Here is a 25,308-nt window from a genome sequence, read left to right as displayed (position 1 = left end):
CGGGGATGGGTACTGTCGCGCTCTTTCCGACGATTCGTACATCATGGCGACGGAAGGTGGTAGCCAGTCGCAGCTGAGGAGGAGAGGGCGCCGGGACACTGAGGAGCCGGAAAGAACGGAACTGAGAGAAAGAGAGCTGGCAGTGGCAGTGGCGGTGGCTCATGAGAACGAAGAGGAAAATGAAGAGCGCTGGGTGGGACCTTTGCCTGTAGAGGCAACGCTGGCCAAGAAAAGGAAAGGTAACTACGGAGATAGACGTGGGGCGAGTTGGAGTGCTGCGTCTCTCCCCGGGGAGAGTTCCAGCCAGACCCCAGAGCGGATGGTGTGTGATTGTGGGGCTGTGTACCCTCAGAACAGAGGGTCTCCTCGCTTCTGGCTACTGTGTACTTGCGTGTCTTCACCAAATAGTGATTGGTCTGAGTACAGCGTTTTTGATAATATCTAACACTGTGAATCACCGATTTGTTTTAATAGATGCTAATACTTACGTGGTCAGCACCTCTCCTTTAATCCCTATAGCCGCCAGATGAGGTTGGAATTTCCAGCTCTGTTTGGCAGATGTGGAAGAGTATGGCTCTTTTTAAGGCTTTTTTATTCAAAAGTGGTGTTATGTTATGGGGCGCGAGGAGAAGGCGGGGCATATTTAGAACCGTAAATTACCTTTAAAGTATGTAAGATAATTTTAATCCTTACTCTTCCAACCAGTGAGTTTTCCGACCTAGGAAAAGTTACTTAAGTTTTCTGAATCATAAAGCTTTCATCTAAACACCCGAGGTCTAATTTTTCAGACCATACTTAGGATCCTGAGACCATGCATGGCCTGAAGTATTTTTCCACTAACGTGTAACAGTAACAAAATTTTATCAAATAAAAAGGATGGGGAAAGGTATAGATTAAATTTTCTTTTTTTTAAGAAGTTCTATGAGATGTTTTCCTTAAACATGTAAGACCATTAAAATGATCTTTCTGAAAACTCAAATCTTTATCACTCTCCCTACTTAAAACTCCTCAGTGATTTCTCATTTTCAAAACAAGTTCTAGCATGAAATACAAGGCCCTTCATAATATGATCTGTCCTTACCTTCCCAACACATTTCCATCACATCCCTCTCCTAACCTCGTGTCATTCTTCTCTTAGTCTGTCCCCCAGCCATGCTAAAACACTTGAAAATGTGGCATGCCTTTTTTGTCCCCTGGATGCCTGCCAGGGTGTCATGGTTTCTCTATCTGGAATAATTCTCCTCAACCCCTTTCACTTGGCTAAGTATTGTGCGACCTTTAGCACTCAGCTCAGCTGTTACCTCCTCCAGGAAGCCTGTGACTTCTCGGTCTGGACTGAGATTGGTCATAACTCTGAGGTGATAATTTATCACTCTGAATTTACAGATAGCCTTAAAATTTTACATACGCGAATTTTAAAGAGGCAGCTTTTTTGAACATGGTACGTTCACACCCTTAAAGTGCATTATTTTTTTTATTGTCACGTCTTTCTGTTAAATGCTTCCATAGCAACTTTTTCCTCACCATACTTGCCATGTTTTGTAATTACATTATTTATTCATGTGATTGATGTTTCTCTCCACTAGGAGACTGTAAATCTGTAAGCATATAAGAGCAAGGATCGTGCTTGTTTTGTTCCAGTGCTTGGTACAGTGCTTTGCATATAGAAGATACTCAATATTTATTGAATGAATGACTATTACAGTGTTTATGCTCTTCTTATTTTATTGTATTAGAATGTTTTGCATGTCCTGTTTATGCAAATAAGTAGGGGAAATGGAAAAATCCAAAAATATCAAAGTGCTGATTAGTGTTAGGAGACAAAGATCTTACAAAGTTAATATAGTTCAGGCAGAGATGGAAATTACTAGGTGTGACAATCTTAATTAGATATGTATTGTATTTAAGCCAGTCAATAGTGTATTCAGTTTGAAGAAAAAATTGAAATCTAAAAACTTGTGAAATGTTAGAAAAATGTCATTGAAGATTTTATATGAAAGGGTGGCTTTGATAATATATTTAGCTTCCTAGACATGGAGCCATCCTCTTTACCATGTTCTTTGGACATTGGACTTTTGTATTCCTTTTCAGAAAGACAAATGATTATATGGCATTACCTTTAATTAAACTGATAGTTTCCCAAGGATAGGAATGGAACTGTTAGTCTTCTTTACATCCATGTGCCTTGGAACCTATTTTTTTCAGTATGTATCTCTTCAAAAGTGAACTAACAAAAGCAAATGGTCTGTGGATCAGGATTAAATTTAGCTGCATATGACAGAAAAACTCAAAATGACAGTAACATTAAAAAGATAGCACTATACTCTCATGTGTAAAGGAAGTCCCAAAATAGACAGTTTAGGATTGATTTGGAGGCTTCAAAAGGACCTAGGCTCTTTCCAGCATTCTCTCCTAACATCATTAGAGGGTGGCCCTCATCTGTGTCCTGAGTGGTTACTAGAATTACAGTGCCCACATCCCAGTTCCACGCCATAGCGCTGAGGGGGGGGTAGAAGGGCCTGTCTTTTCAAGGAGATTTCTTGACCATCACACCACACTTTCACCTTTATCTCATTGGCATATGGTCATACCTGATTGGAGAGAAGGTGAGAAAGATCGTGTCATAACTGGATGGCAATAATATGCCCTTATGGAAATGGGGTCTGTCACTAAAAATGAAGGGAAAATTAGTTCGTTGGACACAACTTTGAGTCACCTAGACAATACTTATGAAAAACTGTGAAACAGTTCATCATGTTTAATTTAGCAATTCTTTATAGGCATGTTTATAGTCATCATTGGATTGTTCTATTAGATACATGAACAATGTCATTTTTTATGAGTACAGTTGTTCATAGCTTACATAATGAAATGATTATTTCCTCAGATTACTACTCTTACAAATGTTTTTGCCCCTTAAAAAAGTTTGAAAAGTACTCAGCTCTAAAAAAATCTAAACATTTTATCATGTTTACTAGTTTCAAACCCAATAACATGACTTCAAAGAGGATCAGGGCCTTAAAGATAAACTGAGACGTTTTATAGATGACCACCGGCCTTTTATTACTTATTTAAATTAGCACTAATAATTGGATTTACATAGTTAGAAAGATGGTTATGAAATTTCATGAAACTTTTTAGGGTTTTCTTTTTTTTTTTTTTTTTTAATAGAACCTCCATAGTAAGCCAGAACCATCAGTTCTTCAGTTCTGGGAACAGTTCAGTATCTACATAATACCTGACAACCTGTCATAACTGACTAAAATAATGGTGCTGAGTACTGTAAATAGTAAGAGTTACAACCGAACAGAGTGGATTTTTTTCTTTACATGTGAATTAAGAGAAATGAAGGAAAATCTAGAAGAAAATATGAAAATAAAATTTAGAAATTTTTAAATACAAAAGTGTTTAGTTCCAATTGTTAAGTTTTTTTCTTTACTTTTTCCCCCTCAGTTCTAGAGTTTGAAAGAGTCTATCTTGATAATCTCCCCAGTGCATCCATGTATGAGCGCAGTTACATGCATAGAGATGTTATTACACATGTGGTGTGCACCAAGTAAGTGTATCATCTTTTTTAATTTTCTACAAAATGCTTCAATTTTGAGGTGGACTTGTAGAAGTAACCTTAGGATATTATGGATTTCTGTTTAATTCCACAGGTTCTGTTAATAGGTTAAGTTAAATACAGGCTTACATGTTCTTTCCTGTATCATTCAAGGATTGCATTAGAAAAGACAAAACTCTCTAGTCTGTGTGGATATCTTTTGGAGATAAATACCAAATGGGTATGAAGTAGGCAGATCTGAGTTTCCTGGGAAAAGAGTGTATTAGTTAAGATGGAAGTGATTGGAAGTTGGCCTCTTCAGTACTATGGGGAAAATGAGGAGAACTAAGACATTCTTGAAATGGCACAGGATCTTCAAAATAGGTGAGTAGGTATTTGGAGAAGGATAATAATAATACTAATGCTCTTCTATTTGTTGAGCTTATATTATGCCCAGATACTTTTTCATAAATAATCTCATGAGGTTATTTGAATAATAAGGACAATATATTCACTTATAGGTAGTACATAGTCTATATTCTGCAGTTAAGGAAACAGGTTTATAGAGGGTAAACAGCAAATGAAGCTCGAGAAAAAAGGCAAGGACTAAATCCTTGGGGATTCTCTATGCCTTGTAGGGATTTTAGACCTGTGATCAGAAAAGTAACAACCAATTTTTTTCTTAAGACCCCTCTGTGGTGAGGTGAATGAATTCAAATAGGGCAAAAAAGGATAGAGAGAGAGTAGTTAGGAGGTTAGTATAGAAATCTGAATGAGATATGAAAGTAGCTTGATGATACTGACAGTGAGTGTCAAAAGAAGTGGATAAATTACTTTGCTCTTTGGACCAGTCTGTGCTTGGTCTCTTAGAGACAGTTTAAGATACAAGTTTAATTAAAATAACTTTATATTTCACTTATAGGATAATTCTGATCAAATATTAGCCATTTCCCTAGTCCAAAGTTGTCATTGTATCCTTACTCTTCCAAATAAATAGACTATACATAGAAATACCTATTGATCATCTTACTTCCCAGCACATAGGACTAGCATTGCTATCACTCTCTAATTGCTATTTTTTGTTCATTTTTTAAAACCCAAGACAGCAGGCCTTAATAGAAAGAATATAGGTTTTGAAGTTAGGCATATGTAATACTGAATGCTGCTCTCCAGCTATGGACCTGAGGCAAATACATTTAACATTTTAAAGCTATTTCTTGATTTATAAAATAATGATAAAAAATACCCACCCTGATAGAGTTGCTATAAAGAGATTAAGGTATTATGGGTGAAGTACCTGACATATTCTAGGTTTCAGTAAGAGGTTTCTATTTTTGCATACCTTACTGGGGATACTATTCTCTATAAAATCTTTTTGATGCTTTACCAAAATACCTTGGATAGGATACAAAACAAACATTGAATTTTACTGTGTATGAAAGTAATATGTTGAGGTTTAATTATTAACTTCTGAAAAATAGTAACATTTTTCCCAAGGAAAGACTGCCTTTAGGGTAATTTTAGCATCAAAGGACCTAGTGAATGCTGTTGAAATTTTTATTTATTTGCTTTTCCTTTTCCTTTCCTTTCTTGCTTGTCACATCCTAGTTCAGTTCTCATCCTAACTCTTGGTATTAAAATGAGTATAGCAGCATCTGTTAAAATATCCAGAAAAGAGCTTGAAAATTTGCAGTGTTCTATCTGTTCTAATACAATGGTCGCCATAAAGGGGGGATTTTTTTTTTTTTAAACCTATTATGACCGAAACAAAGATTCTTGAATGAGTGATTGCTTTGGGGGTACTGAGTGATTCATAGATCTGTTTTAGAAATTTATTTTGCAATTTTATATATGCAGGACAGACTTTATTATTACTGCCAGTCATGATGGACATGTTAAGTTCTGGAAAAAAATAGAAGAGGGAATTGAATTTGTTAAACATTTTCGTAGTCACCTGGGTAAGAATTTCACTTTTTTTTCTTTTTGTGGCTCGCAAACTGTCTGGTTAAAGTTTCTTTTTAAATGTTTTGTTCTTTGAATCATGGATTTATTTCATTGATATTTACTAGACTTTTAATGTGATTTATTTAAATAGGAGTTATTGAAAGTATTGCAGTTAGCTCTGAGGGAGCATTGTTCTGTTCTGTGGGAGATGATAAAGCAATGAAGGTATTTGATGTGGTGAACTTTGACATGATCAATATGCTGAAGCTTGGGTAAGTCTTTTAAAGTTTATATTTTTTAGCTTGTGAAATATGTTTTAAACTAAACTTCACCATTTCATAGGTATTTCTAAACAGAATATATTAACATTCCAATAAAAAAATGTGTCTTTGGATTTTGCTTTGGAAAATTAGGTATATCCTTGTTATGTTTGGAGACTGTGGTTTTTGTCATTCATCACTGGAGAAATTTGCAAATAGTATCATAACAAGCATTCATTATACCCATTTAATACTACTTAATAAATGAATGCAGATCAATTGTATCTAATTACCTGGTACTTAAAATTAACTTTTTTGCTGTACTTATTTCAGTAATGTGGTAGTGTGTTCTTATAAGGCTTATGCACATTTTTGCAATTGAGGTTATTTGTTGGTGATTTTAAATGTGGGAGTACAATGATACTCAAACTATGTGGTTACACTGTACAGTAATAAAACTAGTATTTTCTTTTAAGTGTGTCTCTTTTAAGATAACATACTGAATTTATATACATCGAAATGAATGTCAGCTTGAAAGTTGTACCATTGTCAGAAACAGTTTTGGGACTTGTCTTAGTCTGCTCAGGCTGCTGTAACAAGACCATGGACTAGGTGGCTTAAACAACAGGAATTTATTTTCTCACAGTTCTAGAGGCTGGAAATTCCAAGATCATGGTTTCAGCAGGGTTTATTTTCTGGTGAGGACTGTCTTCTAGTTTTCACACTGTGTCTCTTTAGGGTTAGGGGATGGAGGAGGGAATGATATCTCCCTCTTCCATTAGAAGACCATCTGCCTTTGGGATTAGTGCCCCACCCTTATGACTTCATTTAACCTTAATTACCTCCCAAAGACCCTACCTCCAGCTACAGTCTCACTGGGGGATAGGACTTCAACGTATGAACTGGGGGGGAGAACAACAATTCAGTGCAGAGCAGGACTTCTTTGGAATTTCCTTCAAAACCCATTTATGAGCCACTGAAGATCAGTCTTAGTATTTATTTTTTGACTGTAAATAGAAATACCTGTTGATCATTTTACTTCCCAGCTTGGTTTCCCCAGACTATAACTATTTTTTAAAATCAAATCATAAATAATCTCATTTATCTTGTGAACATTTGAACATTTGCCACCTTTGAGGATACTGAAAGAGTGTTTTTTAGGCTTTGAATAGAAATTCTAAAAGAAGAATCCCCAAAAGATTTTTGTCATCAGCACCATCATTGGAATAACTGTAATTTCTCAGACTGTCTACTTTGAAAGAGACAACACTCACACGTTATACTGATTAAATCTGTCCCAATTCTTTTACACTATGTTCATCAGGTAGCATGTTCAAAGCTTATAGTTTTAAGATCATTATTAATAATGAGAGTATGATATCAGAATGTTTTTCTTTTGAGCATCGTCATAACTAAAATATTTTGATCTTAAAAATGTCAAGAATGGATTTCTAAAGTATACTATTACATACTTAACCTATTTTAAAGTAAGTTATACATAAACCAAGACATACACAGAAATCCAAAAAGGCAGTGCCCCAGAGTATTTTAAGGTCCAGATCTAACTAGGTTTCCTTATCCCAAGAGAAGTAAATGCTCTGCTAAATATGCTGTTCTTTTCTTGTGGTTTGATAGGTCCTCAGAAATTCTTACCATTGCATTGATAAGATCAGAAAGAGAAAAAATAGAAACTATTCTTAGTTGTTTCTCCTCATTCTATATCTCTGCTACTTTTGAGCAAGGAATTAGAAACTAGCTAAATTACTGGCTAGAACATTTTTTGGTGGGGAGGAATACTTACCTGTTATATTGACCTCTTTTTTCCCCCTCAATTTTTTACTATTTTAGCTATTTTCCTGGACAGTGTGAGTGGATCTTTTGCCCAGGAGATGCCATATCTGCAGTTGCTGCTTCTGAGAAGAGTACAGGAAAAATTTTCATTTATGATGGTCGAGGAGATAACCAGCCACTTCATATTTTTGATAAACTCCATACCTCACCTCTTACTCAAATACGGCTAAACCCAGTTTACAAAACAATAGTGTCTTCTGACAAATCTGGAATGATTGAGTACTGGACTGGGCCTCCTCATGAATATAAATTCCCCAAAAATATAAACTGGGAATATAAAACTGATACAGATTTATACGAATTTGCCAAGTGCAAGGCTTATCCAAGCAGCATGTGTTTTTCACCTGATGGGAAGAAAATAGCTACTATTGGTTCTGATAGAAAAGTTAGAATTTTCAGATTTTTAACTGGAAAACTCATGAGAGTCTTTGATGAATCACTAAGTGTAAGTGCAATATAAATTTAATCAGATTTTACTGTTCTGAAAATGTCTTTTTTGTTATTTAAAGGTATTTTTTCTAGACAAACATTTAGATTGATGGTTATTTTCCTTTAGCACAGTAAAGATCATTCAACTCTCTGCTCTCTTGCATTGTTGCTTTTCAAAACTTTCCCCTAGGTTTACAAAGTGGTATCTCCTGAACCACTCACTCAATTTATGTGGTTGTTTTTTATCTGTTTATAAGCTCATCCTCTTACGGTCTTTGGAAGTCATTCATTCTAGGCCCCATTCTCTTCTCACTCTTTTCACTCCTGTCTGTCTGTATGACTTATCCCAACTTTTTATTATGAACAGACCTGGTACTGCCCTTTTTTTTGTCTTCACAAATGGCACCAATATCCATCTACTTGCACAAGCCAGAAACCTGAATCATTCTTTAGTCTCCTTCCCTACCCCTCTAGTTAATTCATCATGAGTCCTGTCAGTTTTACTGTCTATGTACTTTAAATCCATCCAGTTCCTTGCATCACAGTTCTAACTACCCTAGTGTGGGATCTTTTGCCTGGCCTATTCATGGCCTACTCCTATATCTGGCTTTCTCCTAATTTGTTATCCATGTTACACCCAGAGCAGTCTTTTAAAAGCACGTATCTGAAGATATCATCCTTTGAACCTTTTAGTGACTTCATGGTGTTCTAAGGATCAAGATCAAAATCATGGCCTGCCATTTTGTGGCCCCTGCCTACTGCTATGACTACTGTAAATTACCTTTTTCCCTGTCTCTTACTCTAGCCATTTAGGATTTTTGGTTTCTTGAACATGCCTCCCACCACAGGGCCTTTACACAGGCAAGTCGCCTGCCTGGAATGGCCCCTCCCAGTCTTCCCATTACCCATTACTTATTGAACTGATCCTTCAGGTCTCAATTAAAGGGTCACTTCCCCAGGGAATTTTTCACCATTCATCCAGTCTAGGACAACTTTTGTGTGACTATATCTCTTTTTTTCTTTGGTAGTATCTGATATAGCCTTATTATTTCATTAATGTGTGTCAACACCCAGTACACTAAACTCTGCAATCCATGGTTCTATGTGTTTTGGCTCATGATTATATCTCCAGCACTAAGAACAAAACCTAACACATAATTATTGCTAACAAGAATCTGTTAGAACATGTAGTTGTAGAAGTAGAGTTTTTGTCTATGCAAAGTTAACTAGTTTTTGTGGAAACTTGGTTTTCATCAACTGTTTCCATCAGGTGGTTCTCCAGTTGCTAATGGTATATTAAGTCATCTGTGAGTCTATGGCTTGAACCTTTGTAGCAATGTTTATTGTATGACTGTGTCAATTCTATAGTCTCAGTAGTAACCAATTTATGTTAGACTCCCTGTATTAAGCTCTTAAAAAATTCTGTCACTTTTATTAGTGACAGTCTTGTTTGGTGGCAAGTGGTAGTTAAGTTGGATGGATTATCGCCCGAAGTAATATGAATCCAGGTAAATATGAAGATCTGTTTGCTAGTTAAATCATCCTCATGACTCATTTTCTTGTTGGAAGAGAATAGCTTTCCACTGTGCTTTTAAGAAAAGGAGAAAACTTTTTTTGTGATGTTTTTTCTACAGTAGTGTCTGGTAGCTAGATAATAGTTCCAACTCAAATATAACTTAAAAACTCTTAACCAGCTTGTAACTCTTCTAAGATGCCTTAGGAAAAGACATATTTATAATAGAGTCTCGATATAATTCTCTTAACACATACTCTCAGCTGCTCAATCAGTCTATTTTTTCTTTGTTGTCTTAAACATTTGTTGAAGTGATAGGGCTGAGGTTATAAAGTCATTAGTAAAGCTTATGACAGAAGTTGAGATTGAAAATGAGAGTTTATAAGAAAAAAAGCCAAATGCCAATTACTTGCAAAAGTAGTACCTACTAAATGACTAGAATCTCAAAGTTCATGTTAAGGGGGGAGCTGCTAAACAGAATCCTACTTTAACAGACAAGAAATTTAATTGGATGGTATGAAGTTGTATCTTTTAGTATTTATTAACCAGGATTGCTGTATATGGCCACAGAGTTGTGTATCACAGAGCTTCTGCTATTAAATAAGTTGAAATACTATAAAAAGATACTGATGTGCTTACCAGGTTGGATTAACATTTAAGAAATACTTATATGTGGGCTGATGGCCATCTACAGACAAGGCTTGAAAATGAATCTCTCTAGCAAAAATGATCAGGTCCCTCGCTACAAATATGTATCCCAGCATCCAGGTTATTTCTGGCTTGTGAATAAGCAATATGTCAGCCTCAGAGACTAGACAGGAAACCCTAATGACAAGGCTTTTCAGCTGTTCTATAAGACTTTTGCTTTATGTTGTTCCCTATCACACATACCTTCTTTTGACTTTTGGAGTTGAGTATATTGTTGCTCTTTCTTATCTAGAAAGACTGGAGATTTCCAGTTACGCAAGCATGAAAAAAGTAGTAGATGGGACAAAAAAAGCCTTTCTTCTTTTCATCTGCAGTGGGAAGTTACTTCTGAATTCTGCTACTTGATGCCCCAAATGTCTGCAAAACTGAAAGTAAAATACTAACTGTGGGGAGGCTTGTAGTGTGAGAGTACACAGTAGTTCAGATGTGACTTCTGTCTTGAAAAGTGCATATTAAATATCTAAAGAAAAGTAAACCAAGTGTCTAAACTAAAGAGCACTCATCTCTTCTAAACCATATTTAACTAGTGATAACCTGATTGTAGTTGTGCTCCATGGCAGAATAACTTGAAACCTTAACAAAATATCATGAGATTACTAAAGTAACAAGAATTCATTCAACAAAAATTGAGTGCTTGTTATATATATGCCAGGCCCATGATCCTGATACAGGGACCTCGCAGTTTACAGCTGCATTGTCCAGTATTGTAGCCACTGGAGCCACATGTGGCTATTGAGCATTTGATGTGTGGCTAGTCCAAATTGAGATGGGCTGAAAGTTTAAATACAGGATTTCAAAGACTTTACAAGAAAAAGTAATTTATCTGAATTTCTTATATTGTTTAAATGTTTAAATTACATTTTGGATGTACTGGATTGAATAAAACATTAAGATTAATTTCACCTGTTTGTACTTTGTTGTAGCTACTAGAAATTTTTTAATTATATGTGTAGTTTACATTATATTTCTGTTGAAAAGTGCAAGTCTGTGGCTTATAAAAGTCAGCAGATATACTGTTTCTGAAGAGAAAGCAGTTGTTAACTAAATAGCTTTTTTTAAATTAGAAGAGCCCAGTTAATATAAACACTGTTTTTTATGATTGAACTTACTGTTTATTTCCTGCTTATAATGTTTAGAATCCTCCTTTAGTAGATATATAAGGACACAAACTATCAGTGTGTACTCTGTGTGTGTCCTAATGTGTACTCTACTTCTACTTAAATTCATACTCCCTTTATCATGTAGCTTTTTTGTTAATAAATGATTTGTTCCCTAGATGTTTACTGAACTGCAGCAAATGAGGCAACAGCTACCAGACATGGAATTTGGCCGACGAATGGCTGTAGAGCGTGAGTTGGAAAAGGTGGATGCAGTAAGATTAATTAATATAGTTTTTGATGAAACCGGACACTTCGTGCTGTATGGAACAATGCTGGGCATTAAAGTTATAAATGTAGAAACAAACCGGTAAGCTTTAATATGATGTATGTTTTTTAAAAAGACATTTTTGGGGAACCATTTCCTCCTCCAGAGAAACAATGGGAGTTTTGTTTGTTCCAAGACAAATGGAATAGTCCCAAATGTCTAAACTTAACCAAATGTTTTGACTGGATTTTTCTTTGGTCTTTTGGTTGTTTATAATCTTATGTAAAAAGTTTCCACTCATGTTTGTAGAAGAAATGGAAAGAAGATATGCATAGTTTCAAGTTTTTTTTTTTAACAAGTTTCAATCTGTCTTTTGCTTATTGATTTAAATTAGTCTGGTTCATGTTAAATGTCGCCAAATATTTTAACCACAGAATTCAGCATTACATCCTGCTAGACATAAAATCAGAAGTTAAAATGCATGAAACCACAATAAGCCTTTTGTGCAAACAGTCCATTTGGTCTTAGTACAAAATGGCTACAATCAGATATCACTGAATGTAAATGAAAAGACCTTAAAGTATATTTAAGGAGAAAAAAACCTGTGCTGTACACTCTCACATGTAAACAAATTTATATTATAGTTCTTGGCAATATAAAAATCTTTGAAAGCTTGCAGAAAGATTAAAATACTAGGAATAGGTTAAAACTGACTGATATTTTTTTGACCTGAAAATACAGTTGCTACCAATTTAAAATAATGAGGGGTAAAGGTAGAGAAACCTTAGAAACCTTTCACTAGTTATTCTATACAAAGATAAAGGATAGTTGATTCCTAGTTTTTATCTGAAATGCTGTTAAACTTGGAGTTAATTCTGATGATTTTATGGTATAAAACATTGTTCTGTTTTCCAGATGTGTGAGGATCTTAGGCAAGCAAGAAAATATTAGAGTGATGCAACTGGCTTTGTTCCAGGGAATAGCCAAGAAACATCGTGCTGCAACTACCATAGAAATGAAAGCTTCTGAAAATCCTGTGCTTCAAAATATTCAAGCTGATCCAACAATAGTCTGTACATCTTTCAAAAAGAATAGATTTTACATGGTATGTGGAAGACTTAGGAGATAGACCTTAATTCTTCCAGTTTGGTTGGAATTTTATTTTCTTAGCTTGTGCTTTCAACTGAAGAGAATGTTGGCAATAATAGCAGTCTTTCTAAACAACCGTAATACTATCTTACAACATTAATATTGTAGAATTTTTTTAACTAAGGTTTGATTTTAAGGCTTTCTGTACTGTTTTCCATCCTGTTTTGAAATTTTTCAACATGGCTTCTACAACTATGTGCTAAGATGATATGAAGTGATTATGTAATAATTGCATCCCAAATAGTTTTTGCTCTGGGGTGTTAAAAATTCTTTTGTTTTTTTCAGCTTTTACTCTTGAACATATCTCCCCTAAACTTGCATGCTTCCCTCTTAAAACACGTTTCTTTTTTTAACTTGTAATTCCATTGTAATGTTGCTACTAGATACCTCTGTCCTTTCATTTTATCCTTCACACTGTAGTCAGAGACTTTCTAAGACCCAAATGTCCTTCTCTGCCAAAAATCCTTTAATGACTCCCCAGCTGTCTACATTAACTCGCCCTTCTATCTTATCTCTAATTTTAGTTCATTGGGCTTACTGATCTTGATCCCATTGGCAATAGTTAAGTGTTTTTTTTTACCTCTCTGCACTTGCCCAGGCTATTCCATCTCTGCCACATAATACATCTCTTCCCAATTCCTACTCATACTTTAGGTCTCAGCTTGGAAGCCTTCTCTACATCAAGCTGGGTTAGGTGTACCTGCTTATGTTATGTGTCACACTTTTTGGAATAATTTACTGATTTTTTAATTTTTTTGTCTCTGACACTGCCATCTCCTCCTCAAGATAACATAAAATCCATAAATACAGGTCATTGTTTTCTTCACTATTAAATCCACCAAGTTTGGCAAAATGTCTGGCCTATTATACTATTCTCATTCATTCATTGATACATTATAAGCACCTGTGATGCTGTAAAGGTTAACAGCATTTGAAAATGTAGTAGAAATTTCCCTACCCCAACCAAGCTTTTTAACCTAACATGGGTACATTCTTCTAAGATGAGAATTTTGCTGTTACTTTAAAGTTACTGCTAAAATTTTACTAATTAATTAAAAGAAAATAATTTTTAGTTTTACCTATAATTTAATTGTTTTGAAGATAAAAATTATTTAGAAGAGAGTACTTGGTACATATTACAAATGTAGTATTATATGCCATTCCTTTAAAAACTGGTAATAAGGTGAAGGCAGTAACATTCTAGTTTGGTTGTTTCTGTATTTGGAATCTATCCAAATGGACCAGGAATGACATTAGGTAAGACAGAGCTGGGGGCACTAGCTTTACCTTCCTGGAACTCAGTTGGCATCAGGTAGAGCTTTCTTGGGAGGAAAGATTTCTACTGAGAGTCAATAAAAGAAACAGGCCTTTAGAAATCCAGACTTTAACAACTGAGAGGTTTTTCTCAGTTCTCTCTATACCCTGAGGACCCTCAAATTTCTACAACTTCACTCAAAGTTTGCATTCTTTCTCCCAAGCCTCAAGGTTTAAATGGATCAGACAGCTCTGCAAAAAAAAGGTAATATCCATTACTGACTCATCTTTGAATCCTTATCTGCCTAGCACCAGGTTCTGCTCATAGTAATAAAAGCAGTTTTAATATGTATATGGTGCCTTCTTTAACTCTAAGCACTTAACATTCTTTCTTTTAATCTTCACAACAGACATCATTTTGAGATAGTTGTTATTATACCCATTCATGAATGAGGATATGGAAGAAATGAATTTACTTTCACAAAGTCACATAAATAGTAAGTAGCAGAGCTGGAATTCAAACCCAGGCAATCTAAATAGTAAAAAGTAAGCAAAAGGTAGCAGGTTAGGACACAATAGAAAACAGAAGCAGAGAGCTACCTCCAGTAAAAATGCATCTTATTAAATGACTAGCCAAAAAGAAATCCCATTTGAAATCACATATCTTCATTATATGGATTATTTTCATATTAGACAAGTATGAAAATAATTTAACTGCCTTATATAAAATGCTAGAAAGTGACTCCTGAAATAAGGATTTATTTTAATGTGAATTCTTACTCAACTACTTCATTAGAAATAAATTTTCATGTTCATAAATTTTAACCAGATGAAAAATTTTATTCATTCAGTTCACTCACTTTATTTTCCTCCAGTTTACAAAACGAGAACCAGAAGATACAAAAAGTGCAGATTCTGACCGAGATGTTTTTAATGAGAAACCTTCTAAAGAAGAAGTTATGGCAGCTACTCAAGCCGAAGGGCCTAAACGAGTTTCAGATAGTGCCACTGTCCACACGAGCATGGGAGATATTCACATCAAACTTTTTCCTGTTGAGTATGTACTGTTTTTGATGTCTTAAATTTATCAGTGTAAATGTGTATGTTTGAAGAAACTATGCACCTTAAAAATCTTGTTATTTTGACTTAAGGGATTTTGAAGAACTGAAATGTTTGATAGGGCATATATCCTGAGCTTTCTTATAACTTCCACTAGAAAATGGGAACATTTTATACAGACATATACATAAACAGGTTTTTTATTATTATTAAGACAAAGTAAATATTGGCTATGAAAGTGTTAAATGTGAACTGTTGAATCATACACAAATGTATATTACTAATAAATGTACATTCCAACTTTACATTTTGTTGCTCACTTACTGTAACTGGCTTTCCTCTCAAATCAAAGTCTTAAGAAGAAGATAATGATTTTTCCTTCCTAGCATTTGCTAGACATCTGTTACCTCTTCTTTAGTTTCAGTAGTTAAAAAGTATTATGGATAATTAAAAGTTTACAGAATGAACATACAATACCAAATACAATAGAATGTCTCACTATTCTGGATCCAAAAGGTAACAAACATCTTTTACAACATCTTTACCTAAATGCCCTATCATATCATACCTTGCTACTGAACAGTGAACTAGGCAGTTCTAGACTCTTGGACCATCTCAAGTGCTCAGAACCCATGCACCCATTACGCCTGTGCCCTAATGTAGTTGGTGCAGGATTCTCTTGATTCTCCCTTCTGCTCCCCGTTCTAAGAGCTATTGGATTATCATATTAAATCATAAATTAGTGAATATTTAGGAAGCTTCATATTCTGAGTGTGATATCTGTTAAGGTGCTACGGTTATATTTTTTAATTGCTAAATGACCTTGAAATCTAAATACTTTCAAACTCAAATATAACAGCAATCATAATAATCTAAAAATACTAACAAAAAGAATATGTTACTGCTTATATATGCCCTTTCAACTCTTCCTTGTCCTGAATTAGAAGAGGTTATGAAAGACTGTCTTTCTAAACATTCAGAAGATACTGAAAACACCTTTAGGAAGCAAAACTGCAAAGAGAACTGTTTTGAGATGCTGAAATAGATCTCTCATTTTTAATATATGTCTTACTAGGTGCCCTAAGACAGTGGAAAACTTCTGTGTTCACAGCAGAAATGGTTATTATAATGGGCATACATTTCACCGTATAATTAAGGTAAGTTATTGCAAATTTAATATGATTTAAGGAACAGTATGTTACTGCATAACAAAAGCAGAATAAACAAGGAATCTTACTCTCTCAATTACTAGTGAATTAAAAAGGAATAGGGAAAAATGGACTGTGGAACCCAAAAAAAGAATGGGTGGTCATGAAGATCAGATCTACAAAGACAAGAATAATAATGCAGTTACCTTTTTAGAAACACTGCAACGATATTTTGTCAGCAATTAAATCAAAAGGTCAGATAATGAATAAAAGGTCATGCTGAGATGAAAAACAATAGGGTTCTATGTTTCTAGTGTCTACATAAGTCTAGTCATAGAAGGTAAGATTTTAAATAACAGAAGAGCCAAAATGCCACTTAGTCTATGAGAACTACCATTAATCCCTGAAGAGCAGAATGAACTCAGCCCAGATTTTATTGAGCTGCATGCCATAAAATGGATGTGGTAATTGGCTACTGACAGGTGAGAAATGGAAGGAGAACTGTCCGGAGAAAAACTCAGATTTCAGGATTCGAAAGTAATTACTGAAATGACTCACCAGGAAATTCATAGTGTTTAGGGAAAAGGAGAAAAGAAGAGTGGGGCAATTACATTATACCCGATATACTATACAGATCCTAAAACTTATTTACACTATTAATTAGTTTTAATTAGATTATTGGGAAAGATACTACATGTCTATATATAAATGAGAAGATCTTTGCATTTTGGTTTCAACCATTGAAATAAGGTAGCAATAGAAGTACATCATCCAAATTAGAGCACAACTTACTAAGAGTTTAATAAAATTGCTTTACAATAAAATGACTGTTAAGACAGTTGAAAATTCAGAATACAAAGAACTCTTGACAAACATAAGACTCAAATGTATTCATATAAAAAAAGGACTGTAATATGTTTTTTTGTATACTTTCTGTTAAGGGCTTCATGATTCAAACAGGAGATCCAACAGGTACTGGTATGGGAGGAGAAAGCATATGGGGAGGAGAATTTGAAGATGAATTTCATTCAACATTACGACATGACAGGCCATATACACTCAGCATGGCCAATGCTGGATCAAATACTAATGGATCCCAGTTTTTCATAACAGTAGTACCAACGGTAAGTAGAAGAGCGTGTCTGTAAGCCAAAGATCCATTGGTTATAATCTAAGACAGTGAGGTTTAGTAGGAGAGAGCGAGCTACATTAATTTGAATTTAAGCCAATTTTGCCATTACTAATTGTATAATCCAAAGCAAATTATTTCACCTCTGGGCCAATTCTCTCTTTAGAATTGGGAAGATAGAGTATATGAACTCTTGTTTAAGACATTTCTTTTTCCACATTTTTACATCTCTGAAATCAGAATGCAACCCATAATCAATGGCATTGTAAATTTGATGAAATATAGTATAATAATATCTAGTGCTATTGCTGTGTAGTTCCACAAAACTATAAACTTTATTTTTTGGAATTAACCACCAAGCAATGAAGGAAAAAGTTACACTTACTATCTTCCAGGAATATAGTCTCATATAATATTCACAGTACCTCCAGTATCACCTACCCAGTTTTAAAAAACTTACGAGGAAAACAGTGAGATACTATTAACTTGGCAAAGGTCAAGTAGCAGAGCTATCATTTGAACTCCCATCTTGAGCCAAAGCACATGTTGTTTAACCTATTCCACACTGCCTCTGAGTTGTCCAGATAGGATTCCTGCAGGGAAATTTAAAGCCTTAGTCATAATTCTGTAAGCCATACAAAGAAACTTGCCTTTAACAAACATCTAGTTCCGTTTGGTCTGAAAGATGCAGATATTTAAACATTATACTGTGCTTTTATATTTTTTCTTATAAACACAAGTCATCAATGTTAAACCTAAGTGAAATGACTATACATCTTTTTTTTATATTAAAGCGAAGCATAAATTTCATTTTCTTTAATTTGCTCACCCAGAGGGTGTGATTTAAGAAATCCAGGTTTATCAAGATTTTCCATTTGTCCTCCAATACAGCCTTGGCTTGATAATAAGCACACGGTATTTGGACGAGTGACCAAAGGAATGGAAGTTGTACAAAGGATCTCCAACGTCAAAGTCAATCCCAAAACAGATAAGCCCTATGAGGATGTCAGCATCATAAATATTACTGTCAAGTAAAATAAGAATTGTTTTACGGTATGTGTAAATAAAAATGCACATATATTAAACAGGATTATTTTACATTACGAAGCTCTGAAGACTTGCTGAACATGTATTTCAAAGATGCAGTATTATATATTTGTATTTTCATTAAAGGCCATTTTTTAAAACTCTGATTTTGTTTTTTTTTTTGCAGTATTTCTCATCCTAGGAGACAGTAAAATTGAAATGGATTAAACTCTGGCAAATAGCACTCCATATATGTAATTTCTCATGAGATTCAAAACCATATTAAATAATGACAGTGGTATGCATTCGATCCTTAAGATGTTTAAGAACATGCCAGGTAATCTGTCCTTGTATTTCTTTAGACCCACTAGGAAGGTTACCAGGATCTGAGAGAGTAACAAGCAATTTCCTGTCATTTACAAGTTTCATGCCAAATAATTTTGTCTTTTGATCATTGACACAGTGGTAAGTTAGTGGTAAAAAAGTTCAACAAATAGGGAGTCCCGTTGGTTGAAAGTGATGAATTCCTTACCAGTTACGAAATATTCTTTCAAATATAAGAATCCAAATAAATGAATACCTGAGTCTTTGGTTTTATGTACAAGTTCATTTACTATTTTCACATTATTTTTCTAATGTAACTAATTTTCCTGTTCTCAGGTTATATCTTACCTTATTAAATATACCATCAAGAAAGTATATATTGAGTAAAAATTTTAGTATCTAATAATGGAAAGATTAATAGAAATTTGGAGCAATAAAACAATGAGGCCAAAGTCTTGTACTGATTTCATTTCTTCTTCTTTTACCTTTATAACTTTATATAATAAGAACCACGGCTTTCCAGAAAGAAACCACTAGTTTCCAGACAGATTCTTCAAGAAGTTCTGGGAGAAACATGTTCAACAGACCTGTTTGGGGAATTCACATTCTTATACTTGAAATCTAAGTTTACATTTTTTCTTCTATTGATCTGCAGGATTACTTCCTTTATCCATTTTGCACCACAAACCCTTGTGTAATAGAAAGTGTTTTGTGCTGTGTTAATAGTCCTCCTTTTAAAAAGGAGTACTTAAAGTTGGATATAAAATTACTTTACACTCTTAACATTCACCTTTTCTTCCTAATTTTAGGTATTTAGACTTTTCTACAAAGCAATTTATTCATTCCTAAAGGCTTAATCCTAAATCCTGTATTTTAATCCTGAACTTTTGGTAGTACTGCCACCAAGTGGTGGTGATGCCTCATTCCCCCAAAGTACAATTTTGCTTTGAGAAGCACATTTGATTAATGATTTTTTTCCATTCCATGTCACAAGATATACAATAGAAGACCTAAAAACCTACATTGCCAGATGTCTTTTTTAAAGTATGTTTTAAATTATTAGCAAGATACTATCTGATACTTACTAATTAGTCCTTTTCATTCATTACTCTTAGGAAAAGGTACAGCTGTCTATATTAGCACTTTGCAATTTGAGAATTATCTCAACATTACATAGAAAGTCTTTTCTCTTGGCAATATTAGCTCATACTGTAGCTAAGTTTACCAAGCTATTTTCCAAAACAGTTACTTAAAATGTTATGTTCTTATAAGAAACATTTAAAAGGCAATAGTTTCACTTTGTTAAATGCAAGATTTTACCTCTCCTTTCAAAATACTAGTTAACTCATGTAAGTGTGACTTACACTGAAATACAGAATAAGTTATTTCTAGATCTTAAACTAAATGTCAAATTCAATGTGCTAGGGAATCACTACCCTATTTATTAATTCTAATCACAGCACAAATAATAGCTTTTTGTTTTATTTAACAAAGTTACTAGATGTTTCAAGACAATTTTTAGAATAATATAACTTTAAAATGGTTTTAACATTTTATTGCTGTCTGTACTGATCATATACATAATGCAAATAATGGCTTTCGGTGATGATAAAGCATTCCAGAATTACAGACCAGGCTATACAGTTGAAAAACCTGCTTTACATAAACCATACAATAATATTTAGGTTTAATACAGAAATTCAGAGCAAGGTGGAAAACCTTAGGAGGTAATACTTAAAATGTCTCCCGTTCTTAAATTTGACATTTTCCAGAGGGAACTAGTACAATCTTAACTAATGATTAGTGAAAGAACATAACCACAAATAGTAATAAGAGCCTGAGAAAAAGACTTCTTAAAAAAAAAAAATCACAAACATTACTATTATGTACATTATAGGTCTAAGCACAGTTTCTAAATTGTGTTTAGTAATATGCTAAGAATGCAAATTACAAAGTTTACCAAAATTGGTGAAATAATAATTTACAAGAAGAACAAGTTTACATGTTAGTGTTAGACTTTTTTCAATTACCTAGTAGAGAAAACAGTTCAAGGGCTCACAGGCAAATGTAACACCTCTTTTGTTTTTCACAGTTAATGCATTCAATCAGTCAAATATTAAATAATTTAATTCAGAAGTATGTACTTATATGCACAAGCTACCCTACAGCATGACCTTTCACTTGAAAATATAGGACAAAATATATTTACTTATTTACACACTGCCCATATAATACTGATGGACTTTTTTTAATGCTTTCTTTTCTAAAAGTTTTACTGTTTTTAAAGCAAACAAAAAATACATTTTTTAAAGAGACTAAACCAAAACAGTGCCACCTAAGAATCACATCTTGTCATCAGACATCAATGTCCAAATAGCAGTTCAACTAATAAGACTTAGGATTCAACTTCATCCTAAAGTATAAAGAGCACTAAAAAAAATCCATAAAATCCAATCTAGCTATTTTTAAATATAATTGTACTGCCATAATAAGGGAGTGTCCTTAAAAAAATGAAAAACAGTAAAGCACAGAATTTTTAAACTTTTCTCACAACACTGCTTAATAAACGTGATGTAAATTTTAAACATTTCCTTACTCAGATATGTCCTCTCAAGTAACGTCAAGGCCTGTCACAAAGAACCTTGATTACTGTTAAGATAAATGTACTTTCTTGGGAAAACATTTTGAAGTAATTGATGTAATAACTTCACTGCTTAAATGGCTTCTCTTAAAGTAGTTTTCTACTTAGACCTCTATATGTATATGTAAAGTCAACCCGGGGATGTGTAACTTACTACATTCTACCTACAGTCATTCCCATGGAGTCAATATTATTTTTAAAACAAATACTAGGAAGTGCTTTAAATATGCTGAAAAACAGAAGGACCAATTTAGAGCTCTGATCTAGGAAATAATACATCCAGGTTCAGCCCTGAAAATAGGTTTTCCATAAGTGAAGATCAACTAGAACATAACTGCCTTTCACAGTTTTGTTAGTTCTTCATTTGAGTAGTATGTCATGGCCCTTGTTAGGTAACATTTCATTCTGACTCACTGGGTCAGAATTGGTTTCATACAAAAGGCTTTAGGAGAAAGTTTTAATAAAACACTTTATAAAATACTAATTTCTATAACTTATACTTCTTAGCATTAAAGGTATGTTATATGGAACCTAAAAGTAATCCTATTACCCAAAGATGCATTTGGATTTAATTAAATCACTGCTGTTTTTGCTACTAAATACTGCCAAAATCCAGTGAAAAGGCCAAGTTAAAGCAGCAGCTATGCTTCACTTGCTTCACACTGAGGTTCCTCTGGACACTCAGTTGGGTATTCTTTTTTCATTGAAAGAATAAACCTTCACCTACCCTTTCTCTGTGACTACTTTCCCAACATATGGGTAACATATCATCTGGAAAACTTAACAAATTATGTTTTTAAAAAAATGTATTCTCAAAAAGTTCCTATTTAATGCAATCTAATCTGCTCAGATATTTAAATTTTGCTACACAATTTTTTAAAAGCAATGTTGTACTGGATTTGTAGTCCAGGATGCCTTTTAGATATACATCCTAAATTAACTGTCTTTAACATGTAGAATTTCTTACAACATATTATGTGCAAAGTAACTCTTAACCACAAAACCTTAAACAACTGCCAAATTTAAAATCAAGCAACATCCAATACTCCAGCAGCCACCAGCTGCCGTGAAAGCCAATCCAACCCTTCGTACAGTCCCATACCACTTCGAGCATCACAGCCCTGAATGTACCAGCTACGGCCACAGCACAATTTATGGAGACTGAAAAGTTCAGTGATTTCGTCTACTGACAGAGCTCCAGCAACATCCTGAAAGGTAAGTACACATCAGAATTTTTTTAAATCAATCCATCAAAATTACCATTTTTCTAATTACTACTACTTATGCTATATATATATATATAGAATTCCATTAGTATCATTCCAACAGAAGCCTAAGCTAAAGTTAAAACCTAGATTCACTTTTCAGTAACTAGTCTGAGAGTAGTAAGAATAGACCAAATCAGAGGTTTGGTTACAATCATTTTTTAAATTTCTACTATACATAGTTTGTAAGACACTGAGGGCCATGAGCATAAAGGATAGATGCTGTCTGACTGCCAACTTAAAAGAGAAAGGAATTAACACATGTAGGTCATAAAAAGTGCCTTATACATATATATAGTTTATACAATGACATTTAATTAAACTCCCAGTCCACCCTTGAACACTCCTACTTCCCAGAAGCAACCACCAATAACAATTTCCTTCAGAGTTGTTTTTCCAGAAAATTTCTATAAGCATTCATGCAAATAAACACAAACAGGAACATACTCTAGTTTTCTTGTTTTTTACTTAATATGTATTTGAAGATAGATGTCTTTCCATTATCAGGACAAGCAGATTTTCAACATTACTTTTACCACCTGAATTATATTCCATTACATAGGTGCAACCATAGTTTTCTTAACCGGTCCTATACTGAATATTTAGAATGAGTTGTGTGCTTATATGGCATTATACAAACATACATATACATATATATATATATTTTACATACATTTGCAAAATTATCTGTAGGATAACTTTAGAATATTTGTCCACAGAATACATTACTAGAGGTAGAATTGCACCAAAACTTTGACAGATTTGGTACAGCCAAATTGCCATCCAAGAAGATGTCTCAGTTTAATAACCATACCAACAGTGTGAGTTTGAGGATTATCAAATATTTTTGTCCTTAACATGATAGTTGGAAGATGGTACTTCACTTTGCCTTATTTACATGTCTTTAATTCTAAGTAATGCAAAGTGCATCAGCTATTACTGGTGTGCTTTATTATTAAGGGGAAAATTCTTTATTCTTCATTCTACTCTTTCTTATGACATCTAAGCCCCTCTAGTGCATGTAAAAGTGTTCTCATCTTCCAAGAAACTTAGACTCAAGATCTAGCAATCTTCACCTATTTCTGGTCCTTCATCCTCCCCACTCAGCCACCAAATTCTAACAACTCTACCTCCATAAAGTCTCTTCAATCTGCTTCCATCCTTCTAATCCTCTATTTTAGTATCTTGTTAACTCCTACTTGAATTACTGCAGCAATTTACTGCATCTGCCTGTCTCTAGTTCCTTGCCCTTGATTAATTCTACCTCCTACCGCAGGATTATAGTCTTAAAACACTGATATGATCTTACCACCAACTAGTCCAGGAATTTTTTGACGGTTCTCCTTTGCTCATAGAATGAAACTAGATTTCTCAGATTTCTCAGTCTGGACTTCACAACATGGCCTTATATGTCATTCCAGATTTTCTTTATCCTCTACCTGCCCTTCACATATAAATCTGCTTGATGCTCTCTAAAAATACTCATGTTCATATTTTCTCTGCCTGCAATGTTCTTTCCTTCACATACTGAATCAGTCTTATCCATAATTTTAACTTATCATAATTTCAACTCAAATCCTACTTTTTACAAATCTTGTAAGTTGCCACCTTTAGAACTACTCTCTCTAGTTTCCTATTACATTTTGTCAATATAATTGAAGTTACCTCCCAATTTTCTTTGTATTAGAATCTCATATATATTCACTTACATGTTTATATCCACACATAGTTTCTGGTGAGCATCAACTACCTTATTTCTTTCTGTATACTCCAAGGTACCAAGTACAGTACTCTCCACATAGACTATACTCAAAACACACAGCAGAAACTTCATAAGTATCTACTGAATTATTTCTCTCAAAATCTTTCCAGCTACCGTATGACATGCAGTGAACAAAACTACTAAAATAAGTATTCTGAAATATAAATGTGTTACCTGTTTGTTAGCAAAAATCAGAAGCAAAGCATCTCGGAGTTCTTTTTCTGTTAACAACTTTGCAAGTTCATTGTGTGCTTCACTAACTCTGTCTCTGTGACTGCTATCAACAACGAACACAACAGCTACCCAAAAAAAGGCAATAAAAATATTCAATTAGTTATTATTAAGCTTTGGTATTAATATTTGGTAAATGGACCAAATATTTTAATGCTCCCATTATTATATCATGGTTAGTTACTCTACCATCACTATTTTCACAGAAAAGCTGCTAATTATCATAGGACAATTAGCAATCATAGGACACTCAAGTAATTCACATAACTTCAGCTTTCATTTCCCTACTTAGAATTTACAACATTTGCTCTACCCAACACAAATTGTGGTATATAATAAATTTTTCTCTAATGAAAACATAGTTCTCATGATCTACCTGCTGATGCTACTTGTTCTTCGATTACTTCTTCCTTTACCAAAAAAAATAGTCTTTTAAAAATAAGTCAATCACTATCTTTCTCCAAAGCAGAGAGACAGCTCGGTGCCTACCAATATTTAAATGTACAGTCAAGTATTTAATCAATGCTGAATTATCAATGCACTGAAAAGTGGCATAAAAATCTGAAAAATTAGGATGTCATTTTTCACTTACCTTGGGTATTGAGGTAATAATGTTTCCACAATGGTCTTAATTTGTGTTTTCCACCTACATCCCAAATAGTGAACTTTAGATTTTTGTATTCTACAGTTTCCACATTAAAACCTG

At 34.0% G+C, this 25,308-nt stretch overlaps 2 protein-coding genes across 7 annotated transcripts in view; one reads left to right on the top strand and one right to left on the bottom strand.

The window, feature by feature from the left end:
* The first annotated feature begins 14 nt into the window (after positions 1 to 14).
* On the top strand, positions 15 to 18,970 carry PPWD1 (peptidylprolyl isomerase domain and WD repeat containing 1). Of its 4 annotated transcripts, XM_057494771.1 has the most exons (12): positions 15 to 239; positions 3,454 to 3,556; positions 5,402 to 5,502; positions 5,640 to 5,760; positions 7,597 to 8,044; positions 11,526 to 11,716; positions 12,530 to 12,719; positions 14,893 to 15,074; positions 16,152 to 16,233; positions 17,166 to 17,348; positions 18,245 to 18,406; positions 18,567 to 18,970. In XM_057494771.1, the coding sequence occupies exons 1-11, from the start codon at positions 44 to 46 to the stop codon at positions 18,386 to 18,388; spliced, it is 1,941 nt and encodes a 646-aa protein (XP_057350754.1). In that variant the 5' UTR covers positions 15 to 43; the 3' UTR covers positions 18,389 to 18,406; positions 18,567 to 18,970. The 4 variants fall into 4 exon arrangements, with proteins under 4 accessions (XP_057350754.1, XP_036743571.1, XP_036743572.1 ...); XM_036887676.2 differs by lacking the exon at positions 18,567 to 18,970 and having other exon boundaries at positions 18,245 to 18,543; XM_036887677.2 differs by lacking the exons at positions 3,454 to 3,556; positions 18,567 to 18,970 and having other exon boundaries at positions 57 to 239; positions 18,245 to 18,543.
* A 1,271-nt stretch (positions 18,971 to 20,241) lies between these two features.
* The window catches only part of TRIM23 (tripartite motif containing 23), a 44,730-nt gene continuing 39,663 nt past the window's right edge, over positions 20,242 to 25,308 (bottom strand). For 2 of the 3 annotated variants that reach the window (XM_036887680.2, XM_036887679.2), the window contains 3 exons: positions 25,195 to 25,305; positions 24,546 to 24,670; positions 20,242 to 22,552 (listed from right to left, as the gene is read on the bottom strand). In XM_036887680.2, the coding sequence (XP_036743575.1) occupies positions 22,373 to 22,552; positions 24,546 to 24,670; positions 25,195 to 25,305 (416 nt within the window). In that variant the 3' untranslated portion in view covers positions 20,242 to 22,372. The remainder of the gene's footprint in view (positions 22,553 to 24,545; positions 24,671 to 25,194; positions 25,306 to 25,308) is intronic. The other variant, XM_036887681.2, reaches the window with a different exon arrangement.

The sequence above is a fragment of the Manis pentadactyla genome, chromosome 2, assembly GCF_030020395.1.
Source record: "Manis pentadactyla isolate mManPen7 chromosome 2, mManPen7.hap1, whole genome shotgun sequence".
Lineage (NCBI taxonomy): Eukaryota > Metazoa > Chordata > Mammalia > Pholidota > Manidae > Manis > Manis pentadactyla.
Note: the sequence above shows the minus strand (reverse complement) of the source record. Positions and strands in the feature narration are given on the sequence as shown.

What these genes read in the sequence shown, in the direction of transcription:
- PPWD1 (XM_057494771.1), top strand. Translation starts at nt 44, where the DNA reads ATGGCGACGGAAGGTGGTAGCCAGTCGCAGCTGAGGAGGAGAGGGCGC. An exon ending in ACATTTTCGTAGTCACCTGG is followed by an intron (nt 5,503 to 5,639) that starts GTAAGAATTTCA and finishes TTATTTAAATAG; the next exon opens with GAGTTATTGAAAGTATTGCA. An exon ending in TCATAACAGTAGTACCAACG is followed by an intron (nt 17,349 to 18,244) that starts GTAAGTAGAAGA and finishes CCTCCAATACAG; the next exon opens with CCTTGGCTTGATAATAAGCA.